Source organism: Arvicanthis niloticus, chromosome 4 (genome assembly GCF_011762505.2).
Source record: "Arvicanthis niloticus isolate mArvNil1 chromosome 4, mArvNil1.pat.X, whole genome shotgun sequence".
NCBI lineage: Eukaryota > Metazoa > Chordata > Mammalia > Rodentia > Muridae > Arvicanthis > Arvicanthis niloticus.
In genome coordinates this window covers 63,749,534-63,774,701 of record NC_047661.1, presented here as the reverse complement: position 1 = coordinate 63,774,701, position 25,168 = coordinate 63,749,534, and the positions used below count along the sequence as shown (strand labels likewise).

The 25,168-nt window shown below is 44.4% G+C and overlaps 1 protein-coding gene and 1 long non-coding RNA gene across 6 annotated transcripts in view; one reads left to right on the top strand and one right to left on the bottom strand.

Annotated features, from left to right (window-relative positions):
- Positions 1-25,168, top strand: part of Trim2 (tripartite motif containing 2) — a 145,818-nt gene that overhangs the window by 68,312 nt on the left and 52,338 nt on the right. Inside the window, exon 2 of one of the 5 annotated variants that reach the window (XM_076932589.1) lies at positions 14,249-14,420. The exons of 3 other annotated variants lie outside the window; for them this stretch is intronic. Coding sequence is in view for 1 of the 2 variants with exons in the window: in XM_034499545.1 (XP_034355436.1) it covers positions 17,128-17,130 (3 nt within the window). In the remaining variant the exon portion in view is untranslated. Of the gene's footprint in view, positions 1-14,248; positions 14,421-16,883; positions 17,131-25,168 lie in introns of those variants that run through there. One more of the 5 variants, XM_034499545.1, reaches the window with a different exon arrangement.
- On the bottom strand, positions 221-9,656 carry LOC143442017 (uncharacterized). Its single transcript, XR_013109884.1, has 3 exons — positions 9,205-9,656; positions 6,835-6,907; positions 221-4,481 (listed from the first exon to the last, which is right to left on the bottom strand). It is a non-coding gene; the product is annotated as an uncharacterized LOC143442017 (long non-coding RNA).

Sequence of the window (25,168 nt, the reverse complement as noted above, 5' to 3'; positions counted from 1 at the left end):
ACGGTTTACTGGAGCTCACTGGTTCAGAACATGTAAAAGCAGGAGTGAAGTGCAGGACTCTGGGTATGACTGAGGTAAAGCCCAGCCTAACACAAATCCCTCGGTTATCTCTCCAGCAATGGAAGGAAAAGGGGCGTGGGATTGGAAAATATCCAAATAATGCCTGTTCCTCATTACTGCTGGTGTTCACTTGTATCCAGTAATCACATAGCCATGTAAATGTATTATAAAGCAAACTTTAGTGCCTGTGAATATTAACTATTTTTCTTGTTGCTGTGACAAAAATAGCTGATCATAGCTTCTTAAGGAACAAAGGGTTTGCTTTTGGCTCGTGATTTAAGATTCCTTCATGGTGGGGAAGACCCAGCAGCAGGAGCTGACTGGTCACATTGCATCAGCAGTCAGGAAGCAGAGAGAATAAAGTTGGTACTCAGCTCTCCTTGTCTGTTTTCTTCGGACTGGAACCCATCCTATGGGGTTACACTACCTACATTTGTAGAATATCTTCTCTCTTCAGTTTAAACTCTTCTGGAAAGACTCTGATAGACCCATCCAAAATGTGTTTCCACAGTGATCCTGAATCCAGTCAAGTTGACAGTGAAGATCAAGTGTCACACAGATAGATGAGCAGTGTGGAGACTGTCCCCACAGAATCTGTGTCACTCTTAAGGAAGTGCAGTGGCTGTCCTTTTAGCTTGCTAATGTCATTTTTCCAACAGAATCCATGTACAACTCAGAGGGATCTTTAGCACTGGGTCATTCAACTGTTTCTGAAGTGCCTCACGTAAGAATCTGGTCACTGGGACTATGTTCTTCCAGGCAGTGGTGGTGATGTTACCCTGGGTGATGGCCAGACAGGCAGGATACTCAGTCATTCTTTAGGGTGCAGTGTTTGGAACCACAATATGTGCTGAGTTGCATGGATGCTGTGTCAGGCATGGAGGGTGATCCTGCCCCCATAGAGTTAGTGGTTGATGAGGGGCTTGCTCTACCCAAGCAAATTGGTCATTACAAACTGCGACAATTGTCATGAAGGATTCAAATATTATGGTGTGGCATACATAGGTGACACTTAGGATAGGATGCTCAGTACAGCCCCAGAAAGGAGGCATCACGTAAAGATGGAGACCTTACAACAGGAGCTGATCAGCCTCTCACTGAGACCCTTTAGTTTTGCTGTGAACCAAGAATGGCAGCATCTTGTTGTAGACCTAAAATCTCAGAGGTTGGTGTCAAGGTCATGGGTCTGTTTGCTCCTAAAATGCCAGACACTATTGAGAGAGTGTGAGAGGGAAACTTAGAATCTGGAGGCTGCATGAAGGCTGGCTTAAGACCTTAGGCTGTTGCTGGAGAAACGCTGGCCATGAAATAGCAAGTTGAACTAAACTCTCCTCATAATGAGTAAACTTTATGGAAAAATTGAAATGAAGGCTTGACCCTCCTGTTTCTGCATGCAAATAAACATATATTAATAGAATTTTAAAAAAGAATAAAGTGGGGCTTAGGAAATAACTTAGTCAAGCACTTGCCAACCAGTACAATGACCTAAGTTCTAATCCCCAGCACAGATGTAAAAAGCCAGGTGTGGTGCTATGGAATGCTGTGCTGTGTTCTAACGTTGTGGAAATGGAGACAGGAGGATCCCTGGAGGTCACTGGACAACTATTCTAGGTTGATCTCTAGGTTCAGGGGACCCTGTTTCAAAAATGAAGGTGGAGGCCAGGCATGGAGGCACATGCCTTTAATCCCAGCACTTTTCGGCAGAGGCACATGGACCTCTATAACTTGGAAGCCAACCTAGTCTACACAGTAGTTCCAGGTGGGCCAGAGCTCCATAGTGAAACCTTGTCTCCAAAGGACTGGAGAGATGGCTCAGCAGTTACGAGCACTTACTGCTCTCGTAGACTTGGTTCCCAGCACCCACATGGTGGCTCACAACCATCTATAACTCCAGTTACCAGGTTCCAAGGTCCTCTTCTGACCTCTGCAGGCACCAGGCACACATGTGGTACAAATAAAGTCATTCGGGCAGGATACACATGCACATAAAGTAAAATCAAAATGCAAGTGGCAGAAGGTGACAGAGGAAAACACAAGACATTAATCAGCCTTTAGTCACCACACATATACACTCACACATATGAGCACGCACACATACAAGTAGTGTTTTTAAAGGAGAAATTTAAAAAGCAAACAAGTAGAAGAGACAACTGAGTTGCAACTTAGGGTTAAGCTTATACCAAGGTCCTGAATGTGATCACTGGCACCCCACCCTCCCACCTCTGCCCAAAAGAGAGGAATGCTGAAGCCTGACCAGAACTCGAAGGGCCGAGCCAGATGCCCAATAAAATTATGCCAACTGCCACTTCTGGTTTTTTATCACTTCATCCTGATCACCCTACATTAAAACAAAGGCTTCTGAAGTTGAGTTAAGCCCCTACACACACACATTGTGCATACACACATATACACACACAAATACCCACATACATGCACACACTATACACATGCACACATGCACACACCACACACACATAAACACATACCACACACACACAAACATACACACCACACACATCATACACACACACACTACATATATACATACCACATACCACACACACACACTACATATACACGTGCATATACTACATATAAACACACACACACCACATACACAGCACACACACACAGCATACACACACATGCATATGCACACGCACACACAGCACACATACATGCACACACACACACACACACACACACACACACGCATACGCACACGCGCGCGCGCGCGCACACACACTCTTCCATGTTTCCGTCAGTGGTAGCTTTTTGCTCCCAAGGCCATTTTGAGGACTTGGCTTCTTCACTGCAGTGTCTTGTGTCTTTTTGCTTCTTTACTATTCCCTGGAGTTTTCTTTTTCTGTGAATCCCCCTCTAACAGGATGTCATGGTTTATTTCTTCCCTGCCCTTTGCCCAAATGGCTGGCCAAATTGTTGACCTTTGAGGACTACAGTCCTTTGTGCAGGGTTCCGGTTTCTCTGCTATCTTGGGAACTCCCGCTGTTTGACTGGGGAGTATATATTCACAAACCCTGAGCTGCTAATTCCTCTAGAGGCTGGCTGTGCGGTGGGAGCCTTTTTCTATTCTTCAGCACCGTTCTTCATCTCACTTAGCAGCACCTCTTGTTTCTCATATTGCTAATCATCTGTGTTGTGGAGCATTCGCTATGAAGCTAGTTATTATAAAAGCCAAGGCAGCCTGCAAAGGCCTTCAAGGCCCCAGTCTTACCAGTAGCTGATGGTGGGACAAGGAGGCGTGAACCAGAGGCTGGAGTGAGTTCTCCTGGAGAGCTTTGCTACTTAGTTGTATAGCATGAGAAAGTCACACTGTCCCTCAAAAACTGTTTGTCTGTACAGTGGAGCTCAAACTGCCTTTATGCCCAGCTTTCTTCGGTGTTCTGAAGAAATGTTGGGGGCTGGGGAGACAGTGGTGAGTAAGAGAAGTGATAGAGCCCTTTTATCCACCGCCCCTCTCTCTGTGTCAGGATGGAACCGGAGTCTCATAATGTTACTGAGCTACAGCCATGTTGTTTGGAGAAGGCATTTGTGGCATTCGAATGACAAGAGCTAGGAAGTGGGGTGGAGCCCCTGAGCTCCCTAGCAGCATAAGCACAGAGGACGCCATTAGCTTAAGGAAGCACAGACTTGCTTACCTTGTTCTGGGACATGAAAGAGAGGAACAGGCCGGGCGGTGGTGGCTCATGCCTTTAATCCCAGCACTTGGGAGGCAGAGGCAGGCGGATTTCTGAGTTCGAGGCCAGCCTGGTCTACAGAGTGAGTTCCAGGACAGCCAGGGCTATACAGAGAAACCTTGTCTCGAAAAACTCAAAAAAAAAAAAAAAAAAAAAAAGAAAGAAAAAGAAAGAGAGGAACAGGATAGACTTGGGGTACCACAGTTCCCTTGGAGAGCACACCCTCTGTGAGCAGAAGACTTCCCAATAGAACACACCTCTTAAAGGCTCCCCAGCTCGCCGTAGTGCTGCAGACTGTGGACCAAGGTTTTAACCACACAACCTTTGAAGAATATGTTCACACTGAAGCAGGTGGAGTTTATGACCTTGATCCAGGTTTTTTGGTCTATAGGTCACAGGGAAGTAGACCTCCTCCTTTTAGAAGGTGTGAATGCCACTCTTTGTAGGAAGGCGAAGAGGAAAGAAACTGTCAGGTTCTATGACTTCAGGCTTCTGCTTTTTAAAATAAATTGATTGATTGATTGATTGATTGATTGATTGACCTGAAAGATTATTTAAGCATCAAGAGTACTCGTTGCTCTTCCAGAGGATGGGGTTTTGGTTCCCAGGTCCACATGGCAGTTAACAACTGTTTGTAATTGCAGTTCTGGAGGATCTAATGCTTCCTCTGGCCCCTTGGGCACGGCATGCATGTGGCTCCCAGATGAACATGTAGGTGAAGCACTCATATACGTAAAGCAAAAAGAAATAAAATATTAATAGAAGTTAATTTTATTAAGTTTTTCCTCCCTCCTTCTTCCTCCTGCCTCCCACACTACCTTGTTTCTATCCATGCCCACATTATTTCTCCATGGGTATAGAAGAAGAGGCATTGGGTGTGCTGTTGGTTATACTGTGACCTAGTTCCTTTTCTTTCTCCTCTCTAATGGTGTCCAAGATCACATCTGCTTCCCCGATTCATCATATACCAGTTAAAACATTATTTAAAGCAAGTTGGCAGGGAGCCAGCTGGTTACCTGTGACTCAAAGAGTCCAGATGGAAATATCTATGCTTGTTGTAGTGGGCTGAATAAAAATGGCTCCCATAGGCTCATAGATTTGAATGCGTAGTCACCAAGGAATAGAACTCTTTGAAAGGATTAGAAGGATTAGGAGGCGTGGCCTTGTTGGAGGAAGCTGTCAGTGAGTAGAACTTTCAGCTACTGCTCTAGAGCAATGTGTGCTACCATGTTGCCATGTTCCCTGATGATAATAGACTCACCCTCTGAAATTGTTAGCAAGCCCTCAATTAAATGCTTTCTTTCAGAAGAGTCTCCTGGGCTATAGTGTCTCTTCACAGCAATAGAAGAGTGACTAAGACAATTGTGGTTTTCCTGGAGGACAGGCTCCAACAAGTCAGTAGGTATTGGTATGGCATCCAACACTGAGGGCTGTTAGAGGGGTCTGTTTGGCTGTATAAGCTATCCTTTCTCTAAGGATAATGGCTGGATGCTGATGACTCTATGTGGAAGAGCAAGCTGGATTCTTGGATTTATAAAAAAAAGGGGGGGCTTCCATTTTGTCTGGCTCAGGAGAAGCAACTTTAATGATTATTATTATTTAAAGTTATTACCAATAAATTGCAATACCTCTGGATTTGGCAGTTACTTTATGTTATTGGAGAAAAAGATTGTGACTCGCAAGGAAGTTGTTATAAACTTGAAACTGAAAATCTTCTCAGATTTCAGAAGAAGGAAAGCAAAGTGTTCTATTTCTATCTACAACCATTTAAAAGGAGTCTTGGAAAGACAGGGCGAGAGGGAACGTGTATTGCTTGGGGTACCTGAATGCTTCACAGAGGACTCATTTATGGTCTGATTTCCATGTTGTTTGGGACTGCCTCTTTCTAGTAGGTTCTTCCTACCCTCCTTTGCACTCCCCAGGTCTCTTCACTAAACATTCATTCTGATGCCTTCTGGCCATGCTTATAAAATCTAGTAAGTCTGTGAGCCTTAATCTGTGTCTCTCACAGAAGCTTCTCAGATCACTGCATTGAGAGACAAAGTGCACATACAAGCAAATCCCTGCATCTGTCGGGAGCAGCATGCCCACATTTGCAAAGCCCAGATTGTCTTTTCCGTGACTTACTTTGCTGACTAGCATCGAATGGGGAGTATTGTTTGTTATCTTGGCTTATGCACAAGTCAAGTGTAGGCATTACTTTTATGTGTGAGGTTTATGCAGTCTTTGGATTGGATTATAACTGTGTTAGTCAGTCTGGCTTGCATCCAGACACTGACAGAGAGGTACTGAAGACCCCCAGTTGGATATTTCTATGAAGTAAAATCCACAAAAAAGGAGCATCAGCCATTTCACTCGGCTTATGCAGGAGTGGGCAAACTAGCCAGCAGGCCAACACCTGGCTCCTGGCCTGTCTCTACACGGTCTGTGCGATAGGGATGGCTTTTATATTCATAGTCAAAATGATTTGGAAAAAGCCAAGACAAAAAGCATTCTTCTATGTGAAAGTTAGATAAACTTTCAGCTTTCCGTGTCCAGAAAAACAGTTTTGCTGGCTCACGGCTTTGATCACTTGCTTACCCATGTCCATGGCTTCAGTAGAGTTAAGTGGGTAACTGTTCTGATGCTGTGATGGTCCACAGAGGCTGAAGTGTTTACTATCTGGCTCCTTAGATAAAATGCACACCTGACTCCTAGGCTTGAGTAGGTAAAGCAGCAAGGATATGTGATATTTTTGAGACTGATGTTCCAGGCACCAGGCTAACATCGTTCAGGCAACACTTCACCTTGTTCTCATAGCACACAATCTCCCTGTGTCTCTCTGTATCTCTCTGTCTCTCTGGCCCCTGTCTCCACTAGAAAGTACTCTCTCTACCCGAGCCTACCATTTTAGAGACAAAGACCAACACAGCCTGTCAAGGTCAGAGCTGAGGTGCATACCAATTTCATCTGATTCTCTAACTCCAGTTCTTCCCACCCCAGAAACCATCCTGTCAGCTAGAGGTGCATCCATTCACGGGTCTGAAGTAGAGAATGCAGATAAAAAAGTATTCGAGATGTGATCCATTTTTATTACCTTTCTTGTTTAACGAGGATGTTTATGCTGATCCTTTAGTGGTAGTGACCATTGCATGGCCCAGCACAGTGTCCTGCATATTACAAACACTAAATAAGATTTGTTCAATGAAGTTGGTAAAGAGTGGGGAAGAGGGCAGGAGGAGAGCAAAGAACAGCGAGCAGAGGTAGGAAAGACATGAAGGAAGGATTGGGGTACCTCCGTATTGGACACGAAGTCCCACTGGCATGGCCCCAGGACTCACAGGCCCAGCAGGACACCTACTGACAGGTCCAAGAAAAATTGAATATTCTCTCCTTCTCAGTTCCTGTGCCCTCCCCCTCCAAGTGGTACTGTGACCTCTTGGCCCGAGGCCCAGACGCACTCTAATCTTAGAGGGCACTAGGTAGGTCAGCCTTTGCTGCAGTGTGTCCTCTCAAAAGAGGACGTGAAACAAATCCTGAGGGCTCCATGTCCAAAAACTATGGCTCACATCAAAAGGCATAGCTTTGACTCTGGAAGAAGACCAAAGGGAAACTGGTCTCCTTCAGTCTTTCCAGGAAGTCTCCTGGCTGGAAGAGAGAGAGAGATATGCTGGTGCCAGGCTTTCTCTAAAAAAAAAGGAAAAGAAAAAAAAAAAGAAAAGAAACAGTTATGGAGAACGGAAACTCTCTCCCTTCTGGAGGCTGGTCTGAAACTGAGAATCTGTGTGAGGAGACTCCAAGATCCACAAAGCCTAGAGGAGATAGCCAAACCTGTGGGAAAGAGCCATGGAGGCTGATGCCAGCCTGGCCCTGTGAAGTACGCAGAGAGGCCTCTTCTGTGTATGCCTGTCCACTCTCATATGTTGGTTTTAATGGAATTAAAATGAGAACGGGAAGTTACATCTGATTCTTAGAATTGCTCTTGCTTATCCTGCTGTCTGACAAGACCTCCCTACACATCCCAGGCTGATGTAGAGCTCACTACGGTCGCTGGGACTCTTGATCCCCATGCCACAGCCTTCTGAGTGCTGTGATTATAAGTGTATACTACATACCCAGCTTTCATCTATTCTCACCTCCAATAATCAAAAGTTTATTGAGTCTTATGTAAACCCAGCTCCAGAAGTACAGGTTCCTGAATGAACTCATAAATCTACTAGGGGCTTCAATAATAACACCGGCTCATGTGCTTATGTGCCGACTTGCTTTGCTTGCTCGGCTACCTTTCTTATATAGCCTAGACCCACCAGCCTAGGGATGGCATTGCCCACAGTCACCTGGCCTTTCCTGTATCAATTAGCAGTCACCACCCCTCCCCCATCAGACATGCTTGAGAGCCAATCTGATGGAGGCCATTTCTCAATTGTCGGTCCCTCTTCCTGGGCATTTCAAGTTGTCAACCAAGATTAGTTGTCACACTCTTATTATATTAGTTGGAAAATGGAGGCTTAAAGGAGTACGGCTGTGTGCCATTCTGACAGGCATGATGCACTCTCATGCTGTCTGCTCTGACCTGCTCAGAATGACCCCTTTGTTTTGTGTATTCGTGTTGCAGAGGCTACCCACCTGTTAGCTGTCAGCCTCTTGGTAAGTGAATCCATCAGTGCCTGTGTCCAAGTACACTTTATTTAACTTAATAAAGTTCCTACGTGCAGAAGCTGCGCTGCTGTTATTTGAGATATACCAGAGAAACTGCGAAGCGATTTTTTTTTAAGTAAAAAAGGGTAAAAACTTATTTTAAGAATAACACATCCACATAACCTGCCTACAGTCTATTGTTTTTGTTTTCTATTTTAATCAGCTGTCAACTTTTACCGCTCCTAATTTCTAAGTAAAATTTATCACCAAAGTAAATGTTATCACAGGTATGCATGTACTTGTGGGAATATGTAACACATCTAGGCTTCAGTCCAGTTTCAGACATCCACAGGAATCTTGGAACTCATCCCTCAAATTAGGGGACCTGTTGTGGAGAGAATCTGAGCCATACTTTAATCAGAATCACATGCTGACATTCACAGTAAGACTCCGTGGGATTACAGGACCAAGAGGCCTGAAGCCCCATAGACTGCTTAGAAAGATACTGTCCTCCAACACCACACTGGAAGAGGCAGCCAGTGAGGACTAGAGCCCAGTTCTCAATTTATTCCCCTTAGAAAAGGTGTCTGTTTTTACCACCCCCTTTGGCTTAAAGCTCTGAGTTATTGAACGCTCAGTAAACTCAAGCCAGTTTCCTGCAGAAAGGCACCTTAAGTCCCCAAGATCGGGAGCATCCGCTGAGACTCTAGAATCCGATTGGGCAGGAGGCAGCCGAGCTTTAGTCCTAGAAGACTGGGAAAGGGCGTCAGCTGAGAGAGCACATGCATTGTGGGATGTCAGTCCACCCGCGGCTATTCCGGTCACTTACGGTTGAGAATGCTGTCTTCGCAGCTGGCAACGCCCATCACTGCCACTTCCAGCAGTTTTATAAAAAGGCTTTAATGATCAGGTGGCATTGGTGGTTCAGTGGTAGAATTCTCGCCTGCCATGCGAAAGGGCCAATGCACTTCTCAATTTTTAAAAAAATCTTTTATGAAACCACCAAAACGAAATAAAACAAAACAAACAAACAAACAGAAGGTTTTAATGCCCTCTGAGGAATAAGGTTAGCCAAAGAGTCCTACGAGGGAAAGGAAGAAATTCTACAAGCAAAGCCATCAGTATCGAGGAGAACGCTTGCCTGTACGTTTTAGCTGAAGCAGGGCTGGCTTTCTTGGGGAGGGACCCATTGCCATAGAAATGGGAGGCGTGGCTATGCAGAACCAGGAAGTTCCTGGGGCGGCTGCAAACTGAGATTGTCCTTATTTTTTTTCCCCTGTAGAGCCAAAGAGGTGGGATTGGTTGCTTAGTACGGAGGAATGCGTGCTAGGTTCTCTGATCCTCTCCACGTATCACATCTCCACGCTGGTGTAATGTAGTTTATTGTGTGGACCGCATGAAAAGAATTTCCTAAGAGAAAGAAGGGCGTGCAGCCAGGAACGAGTAGCCATGCACCCATTCACCCTCTTACTGCCTCTGGCGGGCAGTCTGGGCTTGGCGGCGCCTCTGGGTGAGGTCAGCCGCACCCACGTGGTTGCTAGGTAGGACCGCCGCGAGGCTTGTGTCAGAACCCTTGCTTACTAGACATAAAGACTTCAGGCTTCAATCCTGCACTAACAATCAGGGACTTTCACTACATCGAATTTGACCTTTAAAATAAGAAGTTTGATAGCCTCTGATGTTCATGTTAATGTTGCCATGGATAAACCTTCTGTACATGTTTCCAAATGCACATATGCCTGTGCATGTGGGAGCCAGAGGACAACTTCAGCTGTCCTGCAAATGTCACCACCTTGGGTTTTTTGAGACAGAATCTTCTTGTTGGCCTGAAACTAAGCCAAGGAGGCTAGGCTGGCTGGCAGCGAGACTCGGACCCTCCTGACTTCTTCAGCAGTGGGATAACAGATACAAGCTGTCCTGACTAGAGTTTTTGGTTTTTTAAACATGTTTGGGGGGGTTGGGGGGAACCAAAGTCGGGTCCTCATGCTTGGTAGGCAAGCCCTTTACCTATGGAGCTGTGGCCTGGCCCAGCATGGATATACCAGGAAACCAGAGTTAGCACTTAGTACTAGGAGATCCCATTCCAAGTGTGGGAAGGAGACATTCAGCTTTGAATTATACACAGCCAACAATGGCAGAACCAAAGAGCACTTTGCCCGGTTGCTTTCGCCTTTGGTATCAATTGTATGTTCACTTACTCTGCCATATACAAAGAGGAGAGCCACGGTGCACAAAACCTCACAGCCCATTTCCCACCAATCATCTGTCTTTCTTCTTATTTTTGTATTCTGTCTCCATGTACACCTGCTTACCAGAAAAGAGCATCAGGACCCTTTATAGATTGTTATGAGTGACGGGACTTGAACTCAGCACCACTGGAAGAACAGCTAGTGCATTTAATCGATGAGCCATCTCACCAATTCTAGAGGTTTTTAGGGGTTTTTTTTTAAAGATTTATTTATTTTATGTATACAAGTACACTATAGCTGTCTTCAGACACATCAGAAGAGGGCATCCCATGACAGATGGTTGTGAGCCACCATGTGGTTGCTGGGCATTGAACTCAGGACCTCTGAAAGAGCAGCCAGTGTTCTTAACTGAGCCATCCGTCCAGCCTAATCATTTGTCTTTTTAGTTGTGTTATAAATTCTCACGTCTACCACTGTTGAGCACAAACAAGGCAGACACAGTACTTCCCACTAAACTTAAACTCTGGAACTATAGGGGAAGGATGTGGGGGGAACCCAGGTGGGGTCAGAATAGCCTGTGTCAACCTTTGCTTCATGTTATCACTTTATCCATTGCAGATATTACAGGTTGAATTGTGTCCCCTCCCCTCAAAGTGCACTGAGGCCCAAACCCTTGAGACCTCATTTGGTAATGGAATCTTCACATGCACAAACAATTTATGATGAAGCCATACTCAGAGCGGGCCCTAATCCCATGTGACTGGTTTCTCCACTGAAAAAAGAAACATGGAGAAAATACCATGTGAAGACAGAGACATACAGAAAGGTAGTTATGTTAGACCGTGTATCATGACTGGAGTATTGCCTCTATAATCCAGAGGACATGAATGGGTACCAAAACAGGAAGAATGGTCCCCTGAAGGCTTCACTGGGAACCTGACCTTGTCACATCTTGGTTTTGGATATCTGGCCTCTGGAACTATGAGTGAACATCTATTTCTCTTGTTTTAAGCCATGTCAGTCTGTGAGGCTTTGGCACTGCAGTCTCAGGGACTGACTATTATAAGTAAAAATAGTATAAGAGGAAACACACATGATCCACAAATTACATTACAGGATCCTGAGATGATACATAGCCAAGACTGCCAAACCACAGACCCCAATTTAGGGAAAGGGGAAGATCCTTAAGGACTCAGGTAGGAAAATACACTTTTTATTTACGAGAAATAAAGATGATGAAATCCACAGATTACAGAGGAGCTGGCTGTCAGGGTCCTGCTGGATGATGATAGTGGGAGCTCAGAAGCACCCACCAAAGGAAGCAGCTTCAATTCTGTCATTCCAGACCCACAGAAATGCCTTCCTGTTAGGATTACTGGATTCAAGTTTTTGAATCAACATGAGTCACCGTGGGAAAGGTATCATGTACTCAAAGGTCACTACTGACAGAAATACAGGGTTTGAGGGAAGAAAAGCAATGATTTTGTTGCACTCTGTGCTGGGCAGACTCCACCAAAACATGTCTTCCGTTGGAGTACTCTGTCTGGGTCCCCATTGCCATTATTGTTGGCTGGAAAGAGTTGTCCTTATCTTTGCATTCAATCCACACTATGACTATGAGCTAGAGGCAGGGAACCCTGTCCCCAGGGGTGATCTCTAGAAGGTCTCCTTCTATCGTTTATTTTTCTGTGCCTAACACACCAACTGGCACATAGTCATTTGTGAACTGGACACATAGAGGGAATACCAATACCAGCTGTGGTGGTTTGAACATGCTTTGCCCATGGGAGGTGGCAGTATTAGGAGGTGTGGCCCTATCAGAGGAGGTATAGCCTTGTTAGAGGAAATGTGTCACTCTGGGGGTGGGCTTTGAGGCTCCTAAGCTCAAGCTCCACCCAAGTGGGGAAACGAGATTCAGTCTGTTCTTGGCTTCCTTTGGATGAACATGTAGAACTCTCATGCCATGTCTGCCTGGACACTGCTGTGCTTCCTGCCTTAATGATAATGGACGGAACCTCTGAACCTGTAAGCTAACCCCAGTTAAATGTTGCCCTATATGAGAGCTGCCCTGGTCATGCTGTCTCTTCACAGCAATAGAAACACTAAGACACCAGGTCGGTTCTGTTATCAACTCGTGGTTTGAATCGATTGTTCCTTACCTTTGTCCTTCATAAGAACTGGCCAATAATTCTCACAAGAGTTCTTTGAAAGACAAAGACAAGAAAAAGTGAAGTAACGATTACCCCCAGGCAGTTGCTAAGCTTTCTGGTTTCTGGCTGCCCAGTTTTTCATTGGTTATATCTATTATGTCACTGACACACATACCTTTCTAATCAGCTGGCTTTGTTCTATCTGGAATTCCCTGCTCTCGTTTATCCACTAGGGGCGCCATGGTACAGTTTACCTCTACTATATAGCAGCTATTCCTTCTGCTAGGCACGTAACTGTCTAAACTTCAGTCTCCACTAAACTAACAGTAACACCCACTCTGCTCCGGGTCCCCACATCTGACTATAGGAAAGAAGAAACATACCAAGAGCCACTACCACCACTCTGTACCTGTTGCTTGGGAGTGTCAAGAGGAAGATGCTGCGCCTGCTAAAACATCCTCCAGAAGTCCAACCTTCAGCTCCCAAACAGCTGTGCTCAATGCTAAGACATGCCCTAAAAACAAAGGTGCAGTTTCCTATGGCAACCTTAGAAATACTCATTAGGATCCAGCTGAGCTCTCAACACCCATGCTAGACAGTAGTAAAGCCATAGTGACAAGGATATTTGGAATAGGGCTAGCCTATATAATGCTATTATCTACAGAATGAGTGTTCCTGTCCAAGTAAAAGAAATAAACTATGAGCCTTGTATTAGTCAGTCTGTTGTCACTGTCAAATACCTGAGAGAAGCAGTTTCAATGTGGGAAAGTTGGGGTTTTTTGAGGTTTTTGTTTGTTTGTTTGTTTTTCTTTTTGGAGGTTTCAAACCATGGTTGCTTGGTTCCACCGATATGGGTGGGTCAAAGCAACATGTGAAATGAATTAAATATTCTAGCTAGCACATATAAAAGACACACAATTCGGGCATTTTATTTACAAGCTATATTTTATTTGCAAGCTAAAAGGCTCCCTCATGGAGCCTTCCTCTTCTTTCCATCTCCTTTCTCCTCCTTTATCTCTACTTGTGACCCCCAGGCAGGTAACTGAAAATCTGCCTACCTCTATCTACAGTCCAATCACAGGCTTTAGCCTTTTATTGACCAATTAATTTGGGTAACAAGGTTACACAGCTTCATTTGGTGTTCATGAAGATCTCCTCATTGGGGGCAACCAGATCTTGGGGTCCAGTAATTAATATTTGAATACATAGCAGCACCAGACCAACAGCAACATGGGAAAGGGGATAGTGGAGCAGATTGGCCAGAAAGTGGGAGCACAAGTCAGGGAAAAGTTTTCTAAGACATGCCCAGCAATGTACTCTCTCTAGGTAGGCCCACCTCCTAATTCCACCACCCCTCAATAATGCCATCAAATGATGAAGCTGCCAATGGGTTAATCCCTCAATAAAGTCAAAGTGTTCACAATTCAGTCACTTCTTCAAAGCCCTGGGACACTGAGAACCAACCCTTTAACACATGAGTGTTTAGGAACATGTGACATCTGAAAGACTCCCCTTTGTCCTTCTCTCACTCTAGGCTCCAGCAGTAGTGATCCAGGACTCCCAATGCTGTGAGCCAGCTGTCCTCCCAGCCTTTGCGTGTCCAGTGCATGGATGATTCACACCCTTCCTATGGGTGCCCAGAGCATCCCATTCCTCCTCCATAACTGCCTGCATGTTAAAATCCATCCTCTGTATTTGATTGTGACGTAAGTGCTCAGAGCTGTTGAACTCTTCTCTGTGTCCTCAGTACCTACTCAGTGCCTGAGACACTAGACAGTGAGTGTTCATTAAAATGAAGGATTGAATGTGTGTGCCTTCTTTAACTATAAGCCCAGAAATAAGACCAAGGACTGCTCCCTACCCACTGCCTTATTTCTTACCATCATTTCCCACCATATCAAGTCAGACACCTTTGTAATGGCCTGTCTTAGGAAGGCATTGTAAACTGGTGTAGCGAGGACCTGGTTATGGTTTTAAGTGTTGGTCCTAAATGCGTTGTAAACTTTTGAGGCAGAACACACCATATGTCTGCATAAAACCCTGTACATAAATTTATTATTTGTTGTTATTCATAGCCACCCCAAGTCAGAAACAGCCCTAGTGTCTACCGTCTACCAACTGGTAAGAATGGATAATTACAGCCAGGAGGTGGTAGTGGCACATCAGCAGAGGCAGGGCGATCTCTAAGTTTGGAGCCAGCTTGGTCTACAATGTGAGTTCCAGGACGGCCAGGGCTGTACAGAGAAACCCTATCTCAAAAAAAAAAAAAAAAAAAAAAAGAATGGATAATTACAATGTTCTGCATCTATACAATTAGATATTGTTAATAAAGGTATATAATACTGATATATGCTATTGTGTATGAACTTTAAAAATGTCCATTTTATATAATTTCATTGTCATGAGTCTAGATCAGAGAAATCTGTTTGTGTGTGAGGGTTCCCTACAAGTAGAAGTCTACACAGCCAGAAAGTAGACTAAAAATTGTTTAGGATTATAAGGAATGGGAAGGTAGGTGGTGACAGGGTTTCATACTGTTTTTGAGGGAGTGAAAACCTTACACCGCTGAGTGTGGTAATCATTGTGCACAGCTGTGAACACACGAGCAGGCTTTGGAATATGTGTTTTATTCTTGTCAGGAGTAGGAGCACTTTGGCTATTGTGAGAAAGTTTTCCATCTGCAGCCTAAGTTAACCTGGAACTCAGTATGAAGACCCAGGTTGGCTTCAAATTTATGACAATTCTCCTGCCTCAGCCCTCTGAGTGGTAGGATTCCAGATGAGAGTCACCATGCCTGATTGAAGAACACTTTGAGATAATTGTGTAGTATATGGATTATAGTTCAACAAAACTATTAAAAAAGAAAAAAAGAAAGTCAGATGGCTATATGTAGCACTGCATGTCTTCAGTCCCAGCACTCAGAAGGCAGAGGCAGGTGGGTCTCTCTGAGTCTGAGAGTAGCCTGGTCTAAGAGAGAGACCCTGTCTTTAAAACAAACAAGCAAGCAAACCTCCCAATTCCAGAAAGTTCTACAGTATTCATCTTGAGAGTGTTAATTCTGAGAGCTTAGTGGTCCTAAAATGTCACACCCAAAGTCACATGTCCCTACATGTTCAAGACCAGTCGACATCACTGGACTCTCAATTCGCCATCCCACTGCTAAATAAGACAACCTTCACTGATCTCTGGAGTCATGGCTCCTTTAAGGTTTCAACGCAGTGCTTAACTATGGGGAAAGAATGAGTGTCATCAAATATGCAATTTCATATATTTTAATAAAGAATTGTTAGTGGTCACTCTTAAACTAACAAAGATCGCACTAAATAGTATTGCCTGCCTACACGGTGAGAGGAAAGTTGTAAATTTCATTCTAACATGTATGGCTTTGATTCTGAAATATTGATTACAATATAAAGACCTAAGCACTGTTAGATAGGCACTTGTTGACCATTTTGTACTCTAAATATTTTAAGTAAGTTCAATGACTTGGGGGAAAATCAAGTTATGGGCAAATGCAGAATTTGTCAGGTTTCTTGATCCTTAACTGAAACCAGAAACAGAACAGAGTCTGGTTTCCCCTAATCAGAGTATGCACCATCTACTTTTTTTCCTCCCTAAATGATTAGAACTATAAAAATCAGAGAAATGTCCTTTGTATTGTTTGACTTGGAACTGTTTTACATACCTGTACTTGGGAGATTCAGATGGGCAGGAGGGTAGCAGAAGCTGTGGAGTGGATCTGATTTTGCATTTCAAACAATCTGCATTGTTTCAAGCTACTTGCTACATTCAAAGAAACAGATTTTAGTTTATTTAACTCTTGAGAAGCCATGCTGTCACACCCACCCAAAACACACCTCTCAATGTGAACTTTTCATCAATTCTCAAATCTGTTCTTCCTGCCTTTGCTCTGGCTTATCTGACCAGCAAAGCTTCTTTCTAATTCGCAACACACTTCAGTGGGTACCAGTTTAGTCTGCACCGGCCAGCGAAGCTTGCTTCTTATGCCTCCTGGGGTTAATCCTGCAGTCGGGGATTTAGGGATGGAGCCAGGCGGCCTTGCACCGGAGCATGCGAACAGCTGACTGCTGACTCAGAGAGGAAAAGCAACCACCCGCGAATCTCTTTGCAGCTCGCTGCTGCATCCCTATCCCACAATCCCTTGCTGCAGTGTGGCTTGCTGCAGTCTTTTCAACAGACGCTGAGAAAAAGATGTCCTGTAAGATAAAGATTGATTGGTCTGAATTCGGAAGGGGGTCTCCTACTTGTTAATGACCCAGAAACATTCCTGCCGACTTTCCTGAGCCTTCTCTCTTTTCCTCCATTTTTTCTCCTCCTCTGTCCTGTTCATGAGCTGGCACATCACTACTTAGAGCAGAAGATATGCTGGGCTTCTGATGATGGCTGCATTGCATGGTAGGGCATTTTAACCAGTCTCTTTGCATGGTGCTTCCAAACTTGAGACCGTAGCAGAAATGTGCATTGTTCTGTTGGATGGCCGCGGAGCTGCAGCGATAGCCTCGAGGGGGTGTCTTTCTTTACCTCGCTGACTAGTCTGCTTGTCGGGAGAAATGGGTAGGTCCTCGGTGCTTGCCTTTATATCTGGTGGATAACTGCTTCTGCTGCTCTCGCTTCCTTTTCTTGGTGATGCTGCATGTTCTTTGACTACAAAATAGAGGAAGACACACTCTTTGCCTAAACAAAAGCATCAAATTAACAAGTGTGGGGAGAAAGCTGTTGTGAACAGATTAGGTTTTTATCCATTTCAGTCGTTATTTTAATGTTGTCTTAACTTATTTCAAGAAGAATTACTTTTCCTGTATCTTGATAGTGAGATGAAGTATTAAATTTGCAGGGTTCCTTCCTGGCTACTCGTAGGTGGAGGGTGTGCGATTCCACCCTTCCCCCACCCTGCTCTCTGTCTTGCGTTGAGCTCCCTGCCTCCCAGTTACCATTGGAAACCCATTCATTCATAATGCATGACTCGACCCCCTGGATTCTAGATGCCATTGAGAGCTGCAAACATAAATGTATCAAATATTTCCTTCTGACAGTTTTTCCTGCCATGGAAGTATAATCAAATCTGGGTGGAGCTCAATGAAAGAATTACATAGAGGGAGAGAAATCCTTGGGTTGGCCCTTAGTTCTGCTTCCTCGAATCACGGGTAATTTTTGTGTTAGAGGGTTTTTTTTCTCTCTCTCTCTCTCCCTCCTCTCTGCAAGAATGCCCCACCCTGATGTTAATCCTCATTGTACGGCAATAGGAAAGCCAGTAGGAAGGCCGTTTATTTCTAACTAAAAATTGAATGTTGAATAAATGAACTCTGGAGCCAAAAGAAAATATTTTCATCTGAAGAAAAGGTGGGCTCTGTGTCATAGCTTCCAAGATCTAGACTCCAAATAAGACATTTAAAAAACTATCAGTTTTTCATCTTATGTTACAGCAGTTTTATTCTCCATGAGCAAATTGCTAGAGGTTTTTTAAACAGTGTAATGAAGAGGGGCATTTGTTTGCTTAGCTCCCTAAGTTGGATTCTGCTATGTGTGGTATGAGTTGATTTTCAGAGTACTTCCTTTATTTTTTAGGCAGGTGTATTATTGGCCCTGTTCTGACCCAATGAAGTGTTAAACAATGCCGGCCACTGGAGGGCCAGCCGGCAAGCATACAATGAGAAGTTTCCTGTGTGGTGTGGCATGGTGAAGCTCCTGGTGTCTAGCCCTCCAGTCATCCTTAGCAGGGCTTCCTAGCCCTCTAAAGAGTTCTAAAAAGACAAGCGATTTGCACTGCAAAGATTGCAAGACAATGTAAAAAAAAAAATTCTCTGACTGAGAAGTGCTGTTGGGAGACTGATGAAAGTCCCATGTTTAACCCACACAGTTTGAAAAAGACAGCCAAGTCTGGACAGTTTCTCCCCTGTGAATGTCACAACCCTACGATAAATTTTTAAATGATTAGAACAACAAAAGATTAATGGGTGCTATGAGTTATGAAAAAAAAAAAAAGGAAAAATACATAATCATTGTCTCCAGAATAAAAAAAGCCCATCATTGGGATAGCCTTTGCCCATCATTGGGCTAGCCTTTGGCATTGTTTTCTCCTAATTCAAGATTCTTAGCTGCCTGTTTTACATAGAAACTAAATATGAAGACATTTCTTAAAATTACCAAAGCTTAAATTTTAACAGCCCTCTTGCCTGTCTCATTATCTCTCTGATGGTGACGAATGTTCTGGCTGAATGTTCTCATGTACTAAAACATGTAAAAGAGAAAGAAAGATTTTAGGTTTAGAAAAATGCTGCAAATTATCGTGTGTGTGTGTGAGAGAGAGAGAGAGAGAGAGAGAGAGAGAGAGAGAGAGAGAATAAGAGTGTGTGGTGGTTCCTCTGCCCACGTGCTTTCCAGACAAGTGCTGCTTGGAGCACCGCCCCCAACTGGATCGTAGTTTATTCCTGCAAAATTTTGAGTGTATTACTTCTAAACTGTAGCAGAGTGTTAACTTGAGCACATCTGTCATGGCTTTAAGAAAAAGGAAGTCCTCTGTTGTCATCTGTCCCTTGCTAATACTGGACTAGGGCTGCAGGTCAGAGACCAAAGCTTCACCGACAACCGCTCTTAGGGTTCTCTGAGTATTTGTTCTGCAGGTTGTCTGAATTCAGGGGATCAGGTTTCTGCCTGAAACTTGGAGCCTTAGATTGGAGCAGAGAATGGGATGGGGTGCTAAGTATTCAAATTGCCCCGCTTGAAGGAGCCACATGTTGCTGCTTTTTGCATGCCCATATTTCTAGTCACCTCTCCACCTCGTTCTGACTTCAGTTCTGATCCCCTCCACTTCTCTGTGAAGCACTCTTTATTCTTTTTTTCAAAACTTATTACTAAAGGAAGCACATATGCTAACAGCAGAAAGAGCACGCTTTCTGTACACCAGAGGCAAGGGCATAGAAGTTTTCTGTCACACAAGTTTGTGACTTTGGGAGTTCTGAGGTGAAATATTTTTCTCCCTTTTTGTCAGCCTCTTGCAGCAGAGATACTTACCCCTTAGCAACATGGCTGCTCCCTGCCTTTCTGTGATTGCAGAATTCTCAGCTGCTTTGTGTAGTCCTCAGAGAGGGGGCTGGGGGAGACATGGCACAGTGATGGATGTGGGGAGAAAAAACCCCACTCATCTTTATTGTCCCAAGGCATCACAAGGTAAATTAGCTCAGCCACTTAACACTCCTTGCATGGGCTCAGCCCTTTGGAACCTCGAAAGCCCAGAGCAAAGCTTAAGAGAGTGGGGACTTGAGTCCCCTTAGAAATCAACTTCATGTGGAGAAGCCAACACATCAAGGGAGCTGTCACTCATCCATCCTGGCAATAGAAGCAGAGCTTTGGGTACACCTTTGCCTGGAGACTCACACACACACACACACACACACACACACACACACACACACACACACGAAAGAAAAGATCTTGGATTCTAATTTACAAAGTGACTCCCTGGAGATCAGACTTGATTTAACTGAAAGTGGGTCACCCTGTTTTCATTCCGCTGAAGACTGCCCTCTTTCTTCAGCTGAATCACCAGTAGCAGTGCAAATTCAAGTTCAGAAGGATAGGCTCATAACTTAACCCAAAACACTGGCTGGGGGAGATATGGCCTTGCATGCACGTGTATACTTGCGTGCCTGTGTGTGTAGAGGCCAGAGGTCAGTGTCTTATATGATTCCTCTCCACCTTATTTTTTGAGACAGGGTTACCAACTTGGCTGTACAGGTCTGTCAGTGAGCCAGGGCTTTGTTTGTCTCTGCCCACCAGAGCTGGGACCACAAACTTCAGCCATTCTAGGGATTAGAACTTGGGTCCTTTCACTTGCATGGCAAATACTTTACTAACTGAACCATCTCTACCACCCCCTAAAACACCTGTTGTTTAAATTGTGCTTCACCCATGCCTTGGGCTCCTGCCCAAGTGTCACCTGTCCTGGTATAGAATATTATGATTGATTAGTCCACTATTTCTCTTCTATAAATGTATCAAAAAGTTTTGATCTATTAGAAAAGCTGGGGTATTGCTAGTTCCATTTTGGCCTGTCCTCCTCTTCATTAGCTAAAGAACTTTTTTAAAAAATGTAAGCATATTATGAAGTAAACTCACCAGAGAGGCCCAAGACTAATACCGACCCAGGAGTGCCACAAAGCTGACCTGTGGGGATAGCAGTGAAGCCAGGATGATAATGCACACCTGTAGCATCTGCTCTCAGGAGGCTGAGTCAGGAAGGTAATGAGTTTGAGGCCAACCTGGGCTACATAGTGAGACCCTGTCTTAAAAAAAGAAATGGAATCTTGTACCTCTGGGATAGTGTGCACCACATCGTATGAATCATATGCTTTGAATTTACTTTTCAGCCATCTTCCCAGGACTGGCCTCTCCAGTCCATGCCTGTGCCCTCCCCTTCTGGCTTTTCTCTTCTCCCTTCCTACTCTTTCTCATGCTGGTGTCAGCAACAAAGCTGGCTACCCTTCTCCTCTGAATGGTATAATTTGGGGGTGAGAAATGTGGTATGAATCTTGGGATTGTAGATGCAGCCTTCTCTCCTCACTTCGGCTCCTACCATTTCCACCAATTCCCATTGGGTGGTAATTTCCATCCCACTGGAAGAGACTGGAGCAAGTGAGCCAGGGGAAACACAAGAGTTGGTACAAGGGAAGAAAGGCTGGGCAGGATTTGTCTGTGCAAGGACTGTGTTTCCTGTTTGCCGAGTTGCTTTTCCCACAACACGCAATGTTTAGCTGGCAAAACCGCTCGTAATGAGGGCCGTCTGTGCCAACTCTTAGGTTGTTTACTGCCGTGCATATGTGTCCTCAGCAGCTTTCTGGTTCTTTCTCTAAATTTGTGAACACGTTAAAATATGTTGCTAATACTTGCCCTCTGGATGATAACGTGTGCTGCTAGGGTTTAGACTGTCACATCCAGAAGCAGGCAACACTGATGGTAATAGCATTCACAACAAACATGCTTTGTCACAGTGTCTCTTTTCCACTGTCATGCTTTAGTTACCCTCCCCTCCCCACAGTGAGTATACTCTGTTTATTCAGAAATTAGTGACAATGAAGTGCCAGGCACAGACAGTTCTAGCTTCTGGGATGTCTGCAGTGTGCAGACACACATCCCTGTCACCATAAACCTCGTACAGCAGGATGCAGTGGCAATACAGGAGTGGGAAGATAATATGAGAGATATTAAATAAACTGCATATTGTATCAAAGAGGTTTTATTCAGCTCTTTACTGTAACAAAAACTACCATAGACTAGGTGGCTCTCAACAATTGTTTCTTCCAGTTCTGGAGGTTGGAAGTCCAAAATCAGGGTACCAAGACAGTGGGGTTCTGGTGAGAGCTGCCTCCAGCTCTGTAGACAGATGGCCTCTCCTCTGATTGTATCCTCACATGGAGCGAGAGGGCCAGGGTAAGAGAGCAGCATGTTTCACTCGTGCCAGCACGCACACTGGGAAGCATGCCATCAGCCGGAATCAGCTGAAGAATATGCACAGAACAGCCAGCCTTTAACCAGTGTGCTCGGGGTGACCAGTCCCTTGTCTTTTTTTGTTTTTTTAATTAGAAAAGCAATTCGTACTTGGGTTCTTGACTGGCCTCCTTTCCCATCTGGGTCTCTAAAATGTCGAGCCCCTACTCACTGTAAGCTGCAGAAATCTGTGGAGGATAATGGGGATGGAAAAATACAACTGCCCTCCTGCTCAGATCTTGTCATTAGAGCTCCATCCTCACTGCCTAATGCTCCCTCACAAATGATCACAGTCTGCAAATACATTAAGGGACAGGGCTTCAACATATATGAATGATGAGGGTAGTGTGCAAACATGGTGTCCCTCGGAGAAAAAAACGTGCCTATGGAGCTCAAGACAGCACAGATAAGAGATAGCATGTTCTGGAAAAGTGGGGACAGTGTGGGGGGATTAAACTGTGTGATCAGGTTGAGAGGAGACCCCTAACAAAGCAGTAGGGTGGGGTCATGAATAGGGGTGGGAACCAGGGTGGGGGGTGAGAGGGCCTCTGGAACTACAGCGAACTTCAGCTTGGCTTCGTATAAAAGTTCTTCTAGCTGGTGAGCGTCATCATCTGTCTAATGTGGACTGTGTTGTATAAAAATGACTTTTGAGCAGGTATGGAGACTGGAGGCTGGTCACCCCAGCACTTGAAAGGTTGACATAGGAGGACTTTGAGAATCTGGTTGCATAACAAGACCCAATTTCAAGAAGAAAGATTCTTCTGCCTTACCTCCATTGGCCTTTAGCCAGTGGGTGTGCCATCAGCTCTGCTGGGCTCCATGGCTGGTTTCTCCCACATAGTTCTGCTGATTGTCAGCAGAGAGCAATTCTGTTTCTGATCTTTACTCTCTTGCACTGATTTCTGCTGCCTCATCTATAGGTAGCAAGGCTCGATGACAGTTCGGAGCTCAGATGGAGAGGGAGGCCCAGGAGAAAGTAACCAGACATTCACTGTTGGGAGTGCTCAGACTTTTGATTAAAAACTGCTGCCTAGTCAGTGGTAGTGGTGGCGCATCCCTTTAAGTCCAGCACTTGGGAGGCAGAGATAGGTGGATCTCTGAGTCCAGCCTGATCTACAGAGTGAGTTCCAGGATAGGACAGCCAGAGCTACACAGAAAAACCGTGTCTCCAAAAACAAAACAAAACAAACAAAAGAAAAGATACTGCCTAGAAGGGTCCCCAGGAGCCACTGGCTCATGCTGTGCCTGAGTTCTTCTGAATGAAATGTTCTCCGGTGGTGGTACACATCCAGCAGCATTCCCAGAAGCATCCTTACCCCGGCAAAGCTGGGGGCCTTTGGGGCTTGGAGAGCTTTTGTGTTGATTGTGGGAGTTCTAAAGAGCAAGATGCCTTCAACAGGTCACTTGTGACAGATCTGCAACATTGTCATGATTTTAAATTAGGGTTAATGAGCAGGCATAATTATTTTGCTATGTAAATGAACAATACCAACAAAGACTAGTTATCACCACAATTATCTCAGAATTAGAATGAAATGGCTTTTTTTTTTAAGCTTTAGAGTGTAGGAAATTTCATTCAGTTAATACACACCGCTTGATCAACACAAGGCTTTTAAACGGTACCTTAAACCTGGGGTTCTTTTCCTCTCTGTTCTTTCTTTTTGCTGTTGTTATCCAACGTTGCCGAGCACATAAAAGTCATGTGAGAAGCATCAAAGGTAGTCAAGGACCGGAGAGGTGGCTCAGCAGGTAAATGTGTTGCTGCCAAGCCTTAGAACTCAGTTCAAACCCTGGCACCCACACAGTGGAAGATTCACTAGGCCTCTGACCTTCCATGTGTTGACTGTGGCACAGAAACCTTCTTGTCCACCCCCAACACAAATGGATAAATAAATGCAGCTTTAAACTTTTAAAGCTATCCAAAATGAAATCTAGTTGGCTTTTCAAAAAGATTTATTACTTTTATCTTAGTTTTTACTTTTGGTTTTCCTAGACAAGGATTCTCTGTATAGCCCTGGCTGTCCTAGAACCCGCTCTGTAGACCAGCCTGGCCTTGAACTTAGAAATCTCCCTGCTTCTGTCTCCAGAGTGCTGTGACTAAAGGTGTAGGCTATCACACCTGGCTCATTTATTTATTCTTAGTTTATGTATATGAGTGTTTCATATATCTTCTGGATGCCAGAGGGTGTCAGAGTGCCTGGAAGTGAAGTTACAGTTGTGACCCATCCTGTGGGTTCCTTCAGTTCCTATTGTAGTTGATTTTAATGAGAAGTTTAAGAGAATGTAGGGAGTAAGGGCAATTATTACTGAGTATGTGCTCTACCATTGAGCTACATCTCCAGCCATCGCTGTAATAATAATAAATAATAATAATACTTATTATTATTACTAATATTATAGAACATTTAGTGAATTTTTGTTCCACAATCGTGTCGATTTCTCATAGGCATGCAAATGTTATTGCCACTGAAGAGAGCACGCTGCCATTTTTAGGAGGGACACACAAATATTACCCTGGTTTAAGATCAGCTGTCATAGACCAATCAGAGGAAGCAGAGAGCCCGAAATCTGAGCCTCTGCTCCATTGATTTTCCTGATGACTTTGGGCAGGTCATTTAAACCCTCAGCTTTGGTTTCCTTTTTCCTAAGACAGACAGTGCTTTCCTTCACTAGTCTGATGTCATAGGATGTGGCCAGGATCCTGAGAGATGACCCGCCCTTCATTTGATCTATGAACAGCTTTCTCTAGTCTTTAGGGAACACTCTGTGGACAGTCTAGCCAACAGTGATGGCCGATTAGCTGTCCCTACCTCCAGTGCCTCACCATGCAGGGAGTCCTGACTGGAGCAATTCCTAACAGCTGCTTCACAAGGTGCCGCTTATTAATCGTATCCTTTATAAAACTGTCATGTGTGCAACTCTGCTAAAATGGATCTTGACAGGGCTT